General features: G+C 42.2%; 1 protein-coding gene across 2 annotated transcripts; it reads right to left on the bottom strand.

Annotated features, from left to right (window-relative positions):
* Positions 1–323: 323 nt before the first annotated feature.
* asb14a (ankyrin repeat and SOCS box containing 14a) lies at positions 324–13,462 on the bottom strand. 2 transcript variants are annotated; one of them, XM_033627510.2, is made up of 13 exons: positions 13,189–13,462; positions 10,686–10,849; positions 9,984–10,036; positions 9,381–9,515; positions 9,120–9,278; positions 8,564–8,809; positions 8,028–8,199; positions 7,782–7,887; positions 7,135–7,314; positions 4,699–4,827; positions 4,251–4,379; positions 2,563–2,716; positions 324–2,483 (listed from the first exon to the last, which is right to left on the bottom strand). In XM_033627510.2, the coding sequence occupies exons 2-13, from the start codon at positions 10,823–10,825 to the stop codon at positions 2,308–2,310; spliced, it is 1,779 nt and encodes a 592-aa protein (XP_033483401.1). In that variant the 5' UTR covers positions 10,826–10,849; positions 13,189–13,462; the 3' UTR covers positions 324–2,307. The 2 variants fall into 2 exon arrangements, with proteins under 2 accessions (XP_033483401.1, XP_033483402.1); XM_033627511.2 differs by lacking the exon at positions 324–2,483 and having other exon boundaries at positions 2,635–2,721.
* Between the last annotated feature and the right edge of the window lie 1,645 nt (positions 13,463–15,107).

Genomic DNA, 15,107 nt, shown 5'->3' with positions numbered 1-15,107 from the left:
GTTTGTGTTATGCTTGTAGCAGCTTGAGCCTTAAGCCTTAATACCCCCTTGTTTTGTTTCGTTTTTTTCAATTTAAAACTTGCTCTGACTCAAGTGACATCACATGAGGCAAGTTATCGGACTTTGCACACCTCCCTCTGAAGCCATAAAAGGCTTTGTACAACTTTTTATTCCATATGTAGAAGCACTTGAGAGTTCACCTTTAAGCCTGCAGTCCACCAGGGCACTTTGTCATGGAAGCCCATTTCCACCTGTTCATTCATTCATTCATTCATTCATTCATTTTGCGTAACCGTGTATCCTGTTAGGGGTCATGGGGGGGCTGGAGCCTATCCCAGCTGACACTGGGCAAGAGGCAGGGTTCACCCTGGACAGGTCCCCAGACTATCACAGGGCTGACACATAGAGACAGACAACCATTCACACTCACATTCACACCTACGGACAATTTAGAGTCACCAGTTAACCTGCATGTCTTTGGACTGTGGGAGGAAGCTGGAGTACCTGGAGGAAACCCATGCTGACATGGGGTGCAAAATGGATTTTAAACTGGCCAATGTTATCTGAAAAATAAAAAGGAGAATATAAATGACTCTTTTGGCCACTGGGGGGAGAAAGAAGTCCACAACATCCTGAAACAAAACACCTCTGTCATTATCTTAGTGTTGTTTTGAACCATCTGGACATTTTCTTGTGTACAAAGTGAGGATTTTGTCCTGATATCAACAGGATTCAAATTTTCAGCAGCTGGTAGTTAAGGTCTCCTGATGGTAAAACAATATTTACTTTAAAACAGATGCAAATATCTGGCCTGTGCAGATTCTTAGTGTCATCATTATTAACAGTCAACAAACAGGTCAATAAATTATGATTTATTTCATTTCAGCAGCATCAAAGTGTAATGAAATATTGACAAACTGTAATTCACATGTGTTGTCAAATGTGATAATAAAATAGAAACACTGACGATCTGACAAAATTATATCTGCAACAAACATGAGACAATTATTTGTTGTTGGCATCATTCTGTTATTTTCTATTTTCAATCATTTTATGGAAACAAGACTTCACATTGGATTGTGCACTCCCATTCTGTATTTGACTTTCAGACACTGGTTGCTTTTATGTTTTATGAAAATATAGACAAATTATGGAGTCATAGAAGTGCCACAAAATGAATAAATAAATGAATAAATAAATAAAATACAATAAACTTTAAAAATCTCTGTAAACGAATATGAAAATGAATCTGGAAATAAAAGGAGGAATAAATAAGAGTAAGAGTAAATAAAATATTTAACAGTGGAACTATAAAGAGAAACAAATAAAACAATAAATCATTCATTCATTCATCTTCTAACCGCTTCATCCTCTTGAGGGTCGCGAGGGGGCTGGAGCCTATCCCAGCTGACATCGGGTGAGAGGCAGGGTACACCCTGGACAGGTCGCCAGACTATCACAGGGCTGACACATAGAGACAAACAACCATTCACACTCACATTCACACCTACGGACAATTTAGAGTTACCAATTAACCTAGTCCCCAATCTGCATGTCTTTGGACTGTGGGAGGAAGCCGGAGTGCCCGGAGAGAACCCACTCTGACACGGGGAGAACATGCAAACTCTGCACAGAAGGGCAACCCTCTTGCTGTGAGGCAAGAGTGCTAACCACCACACCACCGTGCCGCCCAATAAATAAATCAATTTTAAAAAAATAAATAGGGAAAAAAGAAAAAATGGGGAAAGCACTACAAAAAAGTAAAAGCAATGGAGAAAATAAATAATAGTGATAAAAATAAATATAACATGAAAACAAATAAACTACAGAAAAAATAAAGCAATTTATATGCAAAAAGTAAATTTTTTTTAAACATATAAATATATATAATAAAAGAAGAAAAAAGTGAAAATAAATGAAAATGCTCACAATTCTGTTTTTATTTTTGTCTTTTTATTACCTAATTTATTTATTCTTTTATTTCTCTATATATTTCCACATTTTAATTTTGATTTTTTTTTAAAAATCAAAATTATTATCTTTTTAATTCAAAATGAATGTCTTATTCTTTTACAGATTTATATTTTTTTATGGCACTCATATGACTCCATACACAATTATAACACACTGTCTTTCGAGAGGGGAAAACTTTTTTTTTTTAAATAAAAAAATACATTAAAAACTTTTAAATAGGTGTAAGGTGCGGAAAATAAGTTAACAAGCAGAAAAAAAGTGACTTTAAGTGTAATTTTGAAAGTCTGCATTTTTTTTATATGTTCATATATAACTGTCTCTGAATTGAATCCGTCACCCCGGGGTGCTGCTCTGCCGGTTGTACAGGTCGTACTCCCGGTACCGGATGTAATCCTTCAATCGCTCCGGTAACGGCAGGAAGCTCATGAAGACAGCAGATCTCAGACGGAGGCGACCGAGACAACGACGGATCTTCAGACGACAGAGATGCTTCAGACTGCGGGCGTTTTCTGCAGAGGAAGAGGAGGAAACACAGGTGAATGAAGACCACAGTCAGAAAAGGGACTGATGAAGTTTAACTGAACTCACCCTGCAGCCTGCAGATCTCAGGCCACTGCTTCTGCTCCATCACAGCTGCCTTCAGCTTGGAGCACATGGTCACGTGATCCAGGTAGTCAAACAGGATGCGGACCACCTCACCTGAGAGGTCCGTCAGCCACGAGACGGTGATCACCTCACAGAACTGCACTGACAGGAGGTCAACACATGTAAAGGTGGGTCTGGATGAGCTTCAGTGTGTTTAAATCAACACCATCCTGCACACTTCCTGTCATGACTGCATGATTCAAATTATTAATGAATCTGACAAAACAAACAGGAGCAGCTGCTGACTGAGAGTACATTCTGCAGGAGAGATGGTTTCAGATGATGGAGAATCTGGTTTAACAAATGTGTGACAGGCAGTTCAGTACATGCAGAAAATTAAAATGAAAACCTAAAAACAACAAATTGTGAACGCATATCAGTACAAAAAGTCATACGTACCCCTCAATATTTAGAACATGATCGTTTGTCCTTTATTTTGACAGAAATAAAAGACACTGGGTGTCAGTGTTGAAACAAAACTGACACCCTTTCTGCACCGGATTTTCCCCAAAGTCTTTTTGGGTGTTTATAAACTTTTTTTGGAATTTCGTCAGTGTTCATTGTTCAGATATTTTTCCCATGAGCTGAATTATCTGCAGAGGTCTCTTCCTCTCCAAAATAAAATCAGTAAAATCACTGACTAAAGCAGTTTGACAAACAATATATATTTTTTTAACATTCTCAGGGCGCTATCTACAGTGGCTACTGTGAAAATGCAAATGGTCTCATCTAGAGCCAGTTTAGTTTGTCTGTTCTGGGCTACTGTAGAAACATGGCGGTGCAACATGGTGATCTCCATAGACGAGATTCCCCTCCTAATGTAGATACAAACATGTCATTGTAAGGTAACAAAAACATTCTCCTCACTGACTTGGTCAATCCATGTGAAATTTGGCACAGTGGTAGAGGGTCATGGGAGGATGTGAATGAAGCAATATTACATCAATTGGCCAAAGGGGGGCGCTATAGCAACAGATTGAAATTGCAAACTTTGAATGGGCATATCTCATGCCTTGTATGTCGTAGAGACATGAAACTTTGCACAGAGATGCCTCTCCTCATGAGGAACAAATCTGCTTCAAGAACCCATAACTTCCAGCTATATAGAATTTCCGCCATTTTCCGCCTCAAGGTGACTGGAGAAATTTAACTCTAATTGGCAACTCGGTGGTGCTATAACAACAGAAAAATGCCTAAAAATGCGTAAAAATGGCTAAAATATGACCGTGGCTCCCCCTGTGGCCGAAAGTTGTTGTTTTTTTCTAATTCTTGGTATGACTAAGTCATGGTATGGTATGCTGTACATAATCAAGGAAACTGTCAGTGTGTCATTCTGTCTGTTCCACGTTTTTCTGCTCACTGACGTGGTCAATCTATGTGAAACTGCACATAGGCATTGAGGATTGGCATAGGTAGAAGGTGACAAAGCTACCAACGGGTATGGACTAGTATATTATATTCCATTTCTGCCAATACATCCCCCCGAAATCTTGCACACTGGACCTTTAGTCCTGCACCAATAAGTACTTTCTATGTCAAAAAGGAATTTAAAAACTACGTGCAAGGTATGCAAAGGCAACTCTTTGGTTTTGTGGTGTAACATCCCCCTCTGATAAACTGGTGTTCATTACCATGGTGTCTTTGATCACAGAGTTGCTCCATCCTTCGTAGTCTTCAGGGATGTGGGAGCCGCTGCCATAGGGACAGTCAAAACAGCGCCCCACATCATAACCATATTTACACAGCATCCTGAGAATCACCTAACACACACACACACACACACACACACACACACACACACACACACACACACGCACACACATACAAACACAAACACAAAGCAGGCCAGATGAAATATGGTGACAACTGTACTCACAGATTTTTTTTTTAAATTGTTAAATGCAAGATACAGCCATTTAAAGCTGTATGCCCCTCCCCTTACCCAAAATAAAATCATTAGTCCCTCCCCAGTGCTTAAAAAAATATTTGACTAGCCTCCCCTTTGTTGCACTACCCCCTCTCCTCTCATTAATAATGAACTGGCCCTTAGTAGCAATAATAATAAGAGCAACAGTTTACCTCGTCCTTAAAAGCGTACTGCATGGCTGAGGGGAAGTGGGTTGTGTTTACTTTGCAGTAATAGTTGACGTTGGCTCCAAACCTCAGCAACAGGTCGATCATCTCATAGTTGCCCACACGCAAAGCAATCTGAAAGACACAGTTCAACAGCTGGTGCACTCACAACATCTCCATCATTGGTGGAACTATTTCTTGAACTATGTCAGGTTTTGTTGTTGGTTCCTGTACAGGCACAGTGGAACCAAACCTGGCAATGTCACTGTGACAGCAAGCTTTCGGAAAACTGAACACAGTCACTGCGTTGATTGATTGTTTAAAACAAAATAGTCCCCGCACATAAAGCCACAAACTGTTTTACACCAATCAGCCAAAACATTAAAACCACTGACAGGTGAAGTAAATAACATTGATTATCTTGTTACAATGCAATGTTCTGCTGGGAAACTTGTGGTCCTAGCCTTCATGTGGATGCCACTTGACACGCAGCACTCAAATACCACTGTGGACCAAGCAAACCCCCTCATGGCAACATCACTCCCCAATGGCAGTAGCCCCCCCAGCAGGACAGTGTGTCATGCCACACCGCAAAAACTGCTCAGGAATGGCCTGAAGAACATGACAAAGAGTTCAAGGTGTCGACCTGGCCTCCAAATTCCCCAGATCCAAATCTGATCAATCATCCTTGGGACATGCTGGTATTTCATCTTGCAACCCACAGGACTCAGAGGATCTGCCGTGAAGACCCTGATGCCAGACACCACAGGGCATCCCCAGACTACCTGTGTCCATACCTTGACATGTCAAAGCTATGTCCAATCTGTAGAGGCCCCCCCGTGGATGTGCAGTATATCTGGGGTATTGGCATGTCCCACAGATGCTCACTCGGATTTGGGACTGGGGAACGTGGAGGCCAGGTTGATGCCTTGAGCTCTTTGTCATGTTCCTTGGGCCATTCCTGAGCAGTTTTTACGGTGTGGCATGGCGCATTGTTCTGCTGAGGGGCTACTGCCGTCTGGGAGTACTGTTGCCATGAGGGGATTTGCTTGGTCTGCAATGGTGTTTAGGTGAGTGGAGCGTATCAAGTAGCATCCACATATATGCCAGAACCAAAGGTTTCCCAGCAGAACAATCCATTGTAACAAGATAATCAATGTTATTGATTTCACCTGTCAGTGGTTTTAATGTTTTGGCTGATCGGTGTATATATGTGCTGACTAAACAAAGGAGATACAATCAGAGTGATTAGAGGTGTTGGTAGGTGAAGTTTTCAACTGCAGACAGAGCCAGGCTAACAGTTCCCCCTGCTTTCAGTCTTTATGCTAAGCTAAGCTAACCAGGACCCAAAAGCAGTTCTGAGCTAAACACACAGACATGAGATTGATGTTCTCGTCTTACTCTCAGAGAGTAGGTAGAAGTTCACTGAAGCATCCACACTGATAACATGTACACATTCAATAACATTGTCATTACTCAATTAGCCTAGTCGTGTGATCAGTCCACGAATTAGCTTCACGGGCCACAACCAGGGAGCAGGAACAAGTTGTGACCAGTGCCAGACCGTTGATCAGCCGCTTAAGTGATGCATTTGTAAATTAAATCTAAATGAGGATTTACTATTGGATCAATACACCGATCAGCCACAACATTAAAACCACTGACAGTTGAAGTGATTAAAATTCATCATCTTGTTACAATACAACGCTCTACTGGGAAACCTGTGGTCCTGGCATTCATGTGGATACCACTCGACACATTCCACCCACCCGAACACCGTTTCAGACCAAGAACACCCCCTCATGGCAACAGCATTCCTTGTTGACAGTGGCCCCAGTACCAGGACAATGCACCATGCCACAAACTGTTCAGGTATGGTCCGACAAACGCAACAAAGAGCTCAAGGTGTCGACCTGGCCTCCAAATTCCCCAGATCCGAATCTGATCAAGCATCCATGCTGGTACACCCCCCAGAAGTCCTAGGTCCATGCCTCGAAAGGTCAGAGCCAAGTCTGATCTGAGGAAGCCCTACCTTGTATCGGGGTTACCTCTAGGGTACATTCCATGGATGTTCGATCAGATTGAGATATGGGATATCTGGAGGCCAGCTTGATGCCTTGAGCTATTTGCCACTTTCCTCAGGCCTTTCCTGTGCAGTTTGTACGGTGTCATATGATGCACTGCCCAGCTGGGGTACTGCTGGTATCAGGGAGTGTCATTGCCACTAGGGGGTGCACTTGGTCTGCAAGAGCGTTTGGGTGGTTGGAGTGTGTCATGTGGCATCAACATGAATGTCAAGGTTTCCTAGTAGAACACTGCATTGTGACAAAATGATCAGTGATATTCACTTCACCAGCCACTGGTTTTAATGTTTTGGCTAATCAGTGTATATGTGAAGGGGGCAGCTATTCTAATGCTACAAAGGAAGTCACACACACACACCTGCAAACATTTGACTGGGTCTTGGTTGGGCATCGCCCCGGCCTCCAGCAGCAGTTTGGCTGACGGCACATCGTTATTCAAGACAGCAAAGAAGAGCGCTGACTTCCTCTCGTCGTCATAGTTACGGCGAACCCAGGAAAGGAGCATGTAGTTTGGGTCATAACCTGCATCCAGCAAGGTCTGATGGGAGTTTGGGAGGAGTGACATTTAGTTGTTAGTCAATCAGAAACAAGCATTTGCCAAGAAATTACACTGCAATTAGTCTGCTAATAATCATTTGTCTGCCAAGGGTTTTCAGTTTTAGTCATCAAACATTACAAACATCTGCAGGTTCCAAAACAGGCTGGAGTCGAACCCAGGCTGCTGCGGCAACAGCCTTGAACATGGGGCGCCTGCTCTATCCACTAAGCCACCGACGCTCCACTACTACTACTTCTTAAGTATCAGCATCAAAATATAAGAAGTACCAAAAGTAAAAGTACTGATTATGCAGAATGGTCAATTTTAGAATATGGATCATTCTGCATAGAGTACAAGTACCTAATCTTTCTACTTACAGTATGTAAGCTGCTGTGCTTAAGTAAATATACTTAGTTACATTCCAACACTGATCTTGGCTGATAAAACACACAGACACACACACACACCTTGATGCAGTCTGTGTGTCCTCCTGCAGCAGCAGAGTGTAGAGGACTCATCCCGCTGTCGTTTACTTCTTCCTTAGAAGTGACAGGAATCAGCAGCTTCAGAGCTCTGAGGGAGGGACACACACACACACACACACACACACACACACACAAACCTTATCTGATGATTTAGTTTTTAACGACTTTGCAGAATAAAACAAAACAAATGTTGAGCTCATGAGATATGATGTAGTGTTTAACATTTACTGCAGATGCCCTCTTTGTGCGACGCGGTGGATCGGCATATGTCCTGTGAGTTTGGCCACATTAGCGTCAGCGCCAAATTCCAGCAACAGACTGATGAGAGCTGGATCTCCAGTCAAAGACGCCTCGTACAAGATGGAGGCTTCGTCCTGCGCCTGGGACAGGACGTCTGCTCCTGCAGGACAAACATCAGGAGGGGATTTAGTTCAATAAGAGACAGTACGTTGTGAAAATACCTATTTGATCCCATTGCTAAAACCAAACCAATTGCATTGACTCAATATGAGTATAGAATATTATTTTAAAATATCGACAGGAGGGTCCCATGGAAATATCAATGCTGCAGGGCTTTTTTGAAAAGTTGAATATTTCAATCCCCTCCACACCCTAATAATTTTCATACAGTCCCTAACACCAGATCCCACTGCCATCACTTAACAGCTCAAATTTTAATGCATCATGTCTGATTTTAAAGAGATAATGTTAACATAAATATGACTAGTGAGACTAATACTAAAAAGACATCCTTGCTCTCTCACCTCTCCTCAGCAGAGTCTCCACCACCTCCACATGTCCTGCCTGAGCGGCCAGAGCGAGCGGCGTGAGGCCGTAGTGGCTGGCAGGGTCCGGCTGCGCTCCGGCATCCAGCAGCAGAGTCACCAGCTCTGCTTTACCCAGCCGTGCGGCCTCATGGAGGGGGCGGCGGCCGTAGCAGCCCTGCTGGTTCACCCTGGAGCCCTGATGGAGCAGCAGCTTGATCAGGTCAGTGCGCTCTGAGCGGATTGCTGTAGAATGATAGGGAATATTAAGGGTCATGTAAATGCACCTTACGTGTGGTGAGATTAGTTTGTTTTGTCTCCAAGGTCAAGAGTTTCAATCTTTAATCTCTTCCTGAATTGACCAAATTGGCCACAAAAGCCTGTAACTTCCTCCTGTCACAGTAACTTTACAAAGTTGGTATAGATGGACAGATGCCAATCAATAAAAATGCACCTTGATCTGCTCAAGACATATGTTTAGATTTCAGACCACACTGTGACAGACAAACAAAAGATCTTAACAGGCTTTGAGGCAGTGAATCGTTGGTCAGCGTACCTACAAGCAGCGGAGAGTCCTGGTCTTGGTCCTCGCTGTCCGGCTTGGCTCCGTGTTGGAGGAGGAAGGAGGCGTTTTCCACCATACCTGCTTCCACTGCCACGTAGAGAGGAGTCTGACCACGCAGAGTACGACTCTCCATGGAGTCTCGGCCTGAAACTGCAGAACAGGATGCTTCACTGTTTGATTTAATTAACGTCTGTTTCATAAACAGGGTTTTATGTTAATGTGAAGCTGAATTATTAAAAAGCAGATATAGACCTTTGAACGTGAGCTCCAGGATAGTGTGGTTACTCTGAGCTGCTGCTTCGTGGAGAGGAGTCCAACCTCGGCTGTCTGTCTGTGAAAACTTGTCTTTCTGTCGGACGCTCAGGTCCTTCAGGAGCTTCTCGTTACCTGCAGAGATGAAGGGACAGTAACAGTAAATAGATCAGCTTTCATCTCTTTTCATATTAATGCGAGGAGCGGCCAGTGTCAGACATTTAATAACTGACAAAAAAACAAACAAACTAGATTTTAAAGTCCAACTGGAATTACATTTAGGCTGTTTTTGGAGTATAACATAATGTCCACGTGTGTAAATGTACTGTTCTCCCGTGTGGTTTCTAAATTTTCACAATAAGAACACAGGACAGGTGATTTACAGAGCAGATATGTGCTGTAATTTTAGTTGGACTTTAAGGGACAGTCAGAAAGAAGTGAACTATTAAGACACCTTAAAGTTCACTAAATCTGTAAAATCTGTCATGAAAACTTTCTAAGGATATTTTTGAATATAAATATCTTTAGTTTAATTTATATTTGTTTACCGTAAATCAGCAAAAGCATTCACCTTGTTACAAGCCTTGTATCCTCCCCCCTCACCTTGTCTTATAGCAGTGAAGATCGCGCTGCTGCCTGCAGCCTCAGGCTTGGAGCTGTGGGTGAGGAAGATCACACTAACTAAACAAAGTTGTGTTAAACTGATCAGGAAACATCATGTGAGCTTCACCTGCCAGGGATAATTCAGTACAAAAGGTAGATGTAGCTACAAAACTTCATGAAACACAAACTTTAGATCCAGTGCAACTTATTTCAACTCTGAACATAATAGTTTCTTATACATTTAAGCCTCACGGCCTCTTATAGAATATGAATTATTATTTACTTAAAGAACAGCTTCACTTTTTCCACCAGATTTTGAACTTTTAAATCCTTATTGTCCTCTAAGACCGATCTCAGATCTGCCAGCTTGGGTCTTTTAGCTTAGTGGTTCCCAGCTGGTCCAGCTATGAGGTCCAGATTTCTCCTTAGTCATTAGCTCAAGGTCCACACAGTTTAATATATTCAGCATCATACTTACATTTGGCCATAGCTGTCGGTTATTCCTTCATTCTATAGCAGGACACGGCACTTAAAACAAAAACTCTGTGCCGGAAATCTGTGACGGGCAGTCTTTCTTTTTTAGTCAGAAAGTCCTTTTCCCCCTGACCTTAACCCTTAAATCTCTCCCCAAAGGCAAACTTCTCCCAACAGCACCAAACATCTGAGAGAATAATTTGTGACCTTTGTTTCTGTCAGACTGACCTCGTGTTGTCTCGTGTCGTGGAGTCTCTGTGGGTTTCTTTCTGTTTGTTGCTCTCCAGCAGACTTTGTTCAATCATGTACTGAGTCACTGCATCATCATCCTCGTCCTCATCCTCTGTTCGAATCTGCACAAACTCCATGGTGTCCCCATAAACGTCCTGGCCCTGTTTGAAAATGCGTATTTCAATGAACTTATATGAGATCAGCGGGTCAGTGTTTGTACACTGTGTACACTGCAGTATGTGGACCCTGGAGCAGTGAAACAGTGTGATTCCAAACCCATGAGCATTAATCTGCTGTCATATCACTCTCCACTCTGCTAGTTGGAGGTTTTCCACCACATATTTGAACGTGGCTGCAGGGATTTGCTCGCATTCAGCAGAGAGGTCAGAGCTCAGTGCACGCCAGTGAAGTTCTTCCACACCAAACTGGGAAAAACATTTCTCTGTGGACCTGACTCTGTGCACGGAGGGTGCTGTCAGGTTGAAACAGGAAAGGGACAAACACAAACTGTTGCCACAAAGTTGGACGAGCATTTCTGTCTAAAGTTGCTCCTTGGCTCTAGAACAGGGTGGTGTAAAATCTTGTCAATATCAGTGCACAACTTTATAAAGCATCTTAAAAGCCACTTGTTTAGGTGTGTTGACATTCTAACTCATAACTGTCATCCATCTGTGGAAGTTTTTGTTGAACTTTAATAGCTGTAGATAACAGAAGACAATTCACAAATGTGTACCATAGGGATGCACGATAATATCAGCAAGACACTGGTATCGGCCAACATGACCGTGACCTCCAGCATGCATTGGGGTGGTTTGCAGCCTAGTGTGAAGCGGTCTGGATGAGTCAGCACCTCCAAATCTGAAGCCATGGTTCTCTGCTGGAATGCGGTGGATTTCCCCCTCCGGGTTGGGAGTGAGTTACCACCCCAAGCGTGGAAGTTCAGGTATCTCTTGCTCATGAGTGAGGGTAGAATGGAGCGTGAGATGGATCAGCGGTTTGGCCCGGCGTCTGCAATGTTGCAGGCGCTGAACTGGACCGTCGTGGTGAAGAGGGAGCTGAGCCAGAAGGCAAAGCTTTTGATTTACTGGTCCATCTACGTCCCAACCCTCACCTATGGTCATGAGCTCTGGGTAGTGACCAAAAGAATGAGATTGCAGATACAAGCTGCCGAAACGAGTTTCCTCCTTAGGGTGTCTGGGCTCAGCCTTAGAGATAGGGTAAGAAGCTCAGACATCTAGAGGGAGCTCGGAGTAGAGCCGCTGCTCCTTTGCATTGAAAGGGGTCAGTTGAAGTGATTCTGGCATCTGATCAGGATCCTCCTGAACGCCCCCTGTTAGAGGTGTTCTGGGCGCCTCCCACTGGTAGGAGGCCCCGGGGCAGACCCAGAACACACTGGAGGGATTACATATCTCATCTGGCCTGGGAACACCTCAGGGTCCCCCAGGAGGAGCTGGAAAGTGTTGCTGTGGAGAGGGACGTCTGGGGTGCTTTGCTTGGCCTGCTGTCCCCGCGGCCCGACTTCAGATAAGGGGTTGAAAATGGATGGATGGAATTGGCCAACATCTTTTCTCTTAATTTGCTCAACGAATGAGTATTACATATATGGAAAACTATTTTATTTCACTACTTGGGAAAAAAGTGGATATATTAATATTGGTATCGGTTATTGGTCAAATGAGTTGTTACATAGCAGTATATCGGGTGTCTGCAAAAAAATTCCAATATCATGCATCCCTAGTGTACCATGATTCACAAATATCTAACTGACCACAAACATGCTGCTGCAGTGTGAAATGGACAAAAATCCACAAACAAATAGGAGGAAAGTCACAAATATAACATGTTTATGTGCACAAATGCATCAATATGACTTTGCATACATTTGTTGTGTTAAAACTATAAACACTGTAAAACCCTTAACATTTTTATGTGAAATTATAATACGTGTTTACATGATAAGTTATAAGCATATAAGCATATTAGCTAATTGCTCTGTATCTTTGTGGATATGACTTAAGACAACAAATAAAAAAAACACATGGTGGGAGTACTCTGATCTTCTACTTCATTAAAAGTACCAATACCATAATTTAGAAATACTCTGTAACAAGTAAAAGCCTTGCATCCAAACTTTACTCAAGCAAAATTCCAAAAGGATCAGCAACAAAATATATTTATAGTGAAAAAAGTGAAAGTACTCATTATGCAGAATGGCCCATTTCAGAGTCATATATATATATAATATGACTGGATTATTATTATTGTTGATGCATTAATGTGTTCATCACTTTAATGTTGCAGCTGGTCAAGGTGGAGCTCAGTTTCATTACTTCATAAACTTGAAGCTTCAATCTCCAGAGTAACTAAAGTTATGAAATAAATGTTGTGGAGTTAAAAGTACCAGAAATACTTAGGTAAGTACAAGTACTTCCACTGTTTGTCTCTGAAAGCAGACTAGACTCTCTGGAGGATTCTGACAGACGTCACTGGGTTTCTTTACCTTGTGGTTTTGTGTTGTGTCGTCGTTGTGGTTCCCTCTACTCGTCTGTGGCGTCCCTGCAGATTAAAGGAGGGTCTGTTGTTGTTGCTGAAGAGGGCAGGAGGAAAAGAGGTCTCTGACCTGTGACTGAAACCAGAGCTGTATGTCTACATGGGTTCTGTCAGTCTTTAAATAGCAGAGAGCTGCCTGTCTGCAAATAAATGTGTCGTTCACACACATTAACACATCTGTCTTTTAATAGCATTGTTCAACTGTAACAATTCCACAAGGGGAAAAGTGGAGCTTCATGTGAGCCCCAGATCTGCATGATTCAGCTGTTAAGCTACAGCAGTCTGGCTGAGGGGGGGCAGGAGATCTGATACCTGTTACTATATTTACCTCCTCTGGCTAAATTTACTTTATTTACCCTCCATCTATGTTAATGCAGGGAACTGATCGGCAGTCAGTCAGTCTGACGCTGCAGGACAGACAATGGCTGGATTAAACTGTGCATGGTGTGTGTACGTAGTGTTGGAAGTAGTGAGCTACATGTAGTGTTAAATTACCTTTCACAGTATGTTGCTGGTATTTAAACTACATTCATTTTAATATAGTGACTCAAGTAGTTAAATGAATTGATAGCTAGTTCAGATCATTTCTATGGCATTTGTTTTCTACTGTAATTGAAACCATTTGACCACAATAAGTCATATTATTATACTATTATTAATGACACTATATTAGTTGTTATCAAGCGTTCAGAGAGCTTGCATGCTATTTTATTAGTTATGTGGCTAACTAAGTAATAATGCTTGGTGCATTTTATTTTTTGGGTTGTTGACCTGTGAACAGGTGGGACATTTTTTTATTATTATATCTAATTTAAAACACAGAACACACAGCAGTAGGGCAGCAACCTTTTATTATTTTTAGTCAATCTAGCTTCTGTTTTCCAGTGTTTTCAGTAATCATTTCAGCCAAAAACATAGTAAAAGTTTTATTTCCACTCTTCACTACAGCAATTCCCTCTATGTAGGAGTCAGTCAGTCAGCCCCGTCCCGCCTGCAGCTTGCTAAAAGTGCTGCAGCAGGACCCCTCACTGGTACTAGAGAGAAAGACCATATCACCCCAGTGCTGGCCTCTTCACTGGTTACCAGTAATCATAGAATTGATATTAAAATTCACTTATTTGTCTGTTAAGCGCTACATGGACACGCACCTGCTCACATGTCTGAACTGCTCATACCCTATTCAACCTCCCGACCCCTCAGATCTGGTGACCAATCACTGCTCTCCATTCCATATACCCAGTTAAAATCTAAAGGTGACACCGCTAGTTGGATCTTCTCCTTCTATTAACATGTTTAAAACCCCCTTAAGACCCATCTCTTTTCTTTAACCTTTTAATTATTAGGATGACATATCCGACCACGCTGCTTGTTCAGTGGTTCATTTTGTTGTTTGTGCAGTGCTTTTTGTGATGTCAAAATATCATATACTCTTATTAATTTTCTTACATTCTCCTATTTATGAGTTTTTATTTGTTCCTTCCTGGGATTTTTTGTTTGTTTTTGTGAGAAGCACTTTGGTCAACGTTTGTTGTTTTAAAATGTGCTCTATAGATAAATTTGACTGGACTACAATCAATTCCCTAACGCCGAGTCCTAGCCAGTGTTAACAAATGTCTTGTCAACGCAGTGGAGGTGGAATCACAGTAAGTTTAAGGCATTTTTGCTTGAAAAGAAATGACAAATGAAATTGCCAATTTTATATTAATCTGCAGTACAATGAAATCAAGGTCTTAAAACCAGATTTTGACATGGAGATATTCTACAAACACCTACGGCCACAAGGGCAGCTGTGGCACTAATTGCAGGGTTGGTTGGCTCCTCCTGTCGCTGACTTCCAGCGAGTATAATCTGTCTGACTTGGACTAATTA

Source organism: Epinephelus lanceolatus, chromosome 1 (assembly GCF_041903045.1).
Source record: "Epinephelus lanceolatus isolate andai-2023 chromosome 1, ASM4190304v1, whole genome shotgun sequence".
Taxonomy (NCBI): Eukaryota; Metazoa; Chordata; class Actinopteri; order Perciformes; family Serranidae; genus Epinephelus; species Epinephelus lanceolatus.
The sequence above is the reverse complement of the archived record's forward strand: the minus strand, read 5'-3'. Positions and strand labels throughout refer to the sequence as shown.

Excerpts from the sequence above, each read along its gene's own strand:
- asb14a (XM_033627510.2), bottom strand. The coding sequence starts at position 10,825 with ATGGAGTTTGTGCAGATTCGAACAGAGGATGAGGACGAGGATGATGAT. Across the intron at positions 9,516-9,983 it reads CTTCACTGCTATAAGACAAG|GTAACGAGAAGCTCCTGAAG; the intron begins GTGAGGGGGGAG and ends TCATCTCTGCAG. Across the intron at positions 4,828-7,134 it reads ACCCAGTCAAATGTTTGCAG|ATTGCTTTGCGTGTGGGCAA; the intron begins GTGTGTGTGTGT and ends TGTGTCTTTCAG.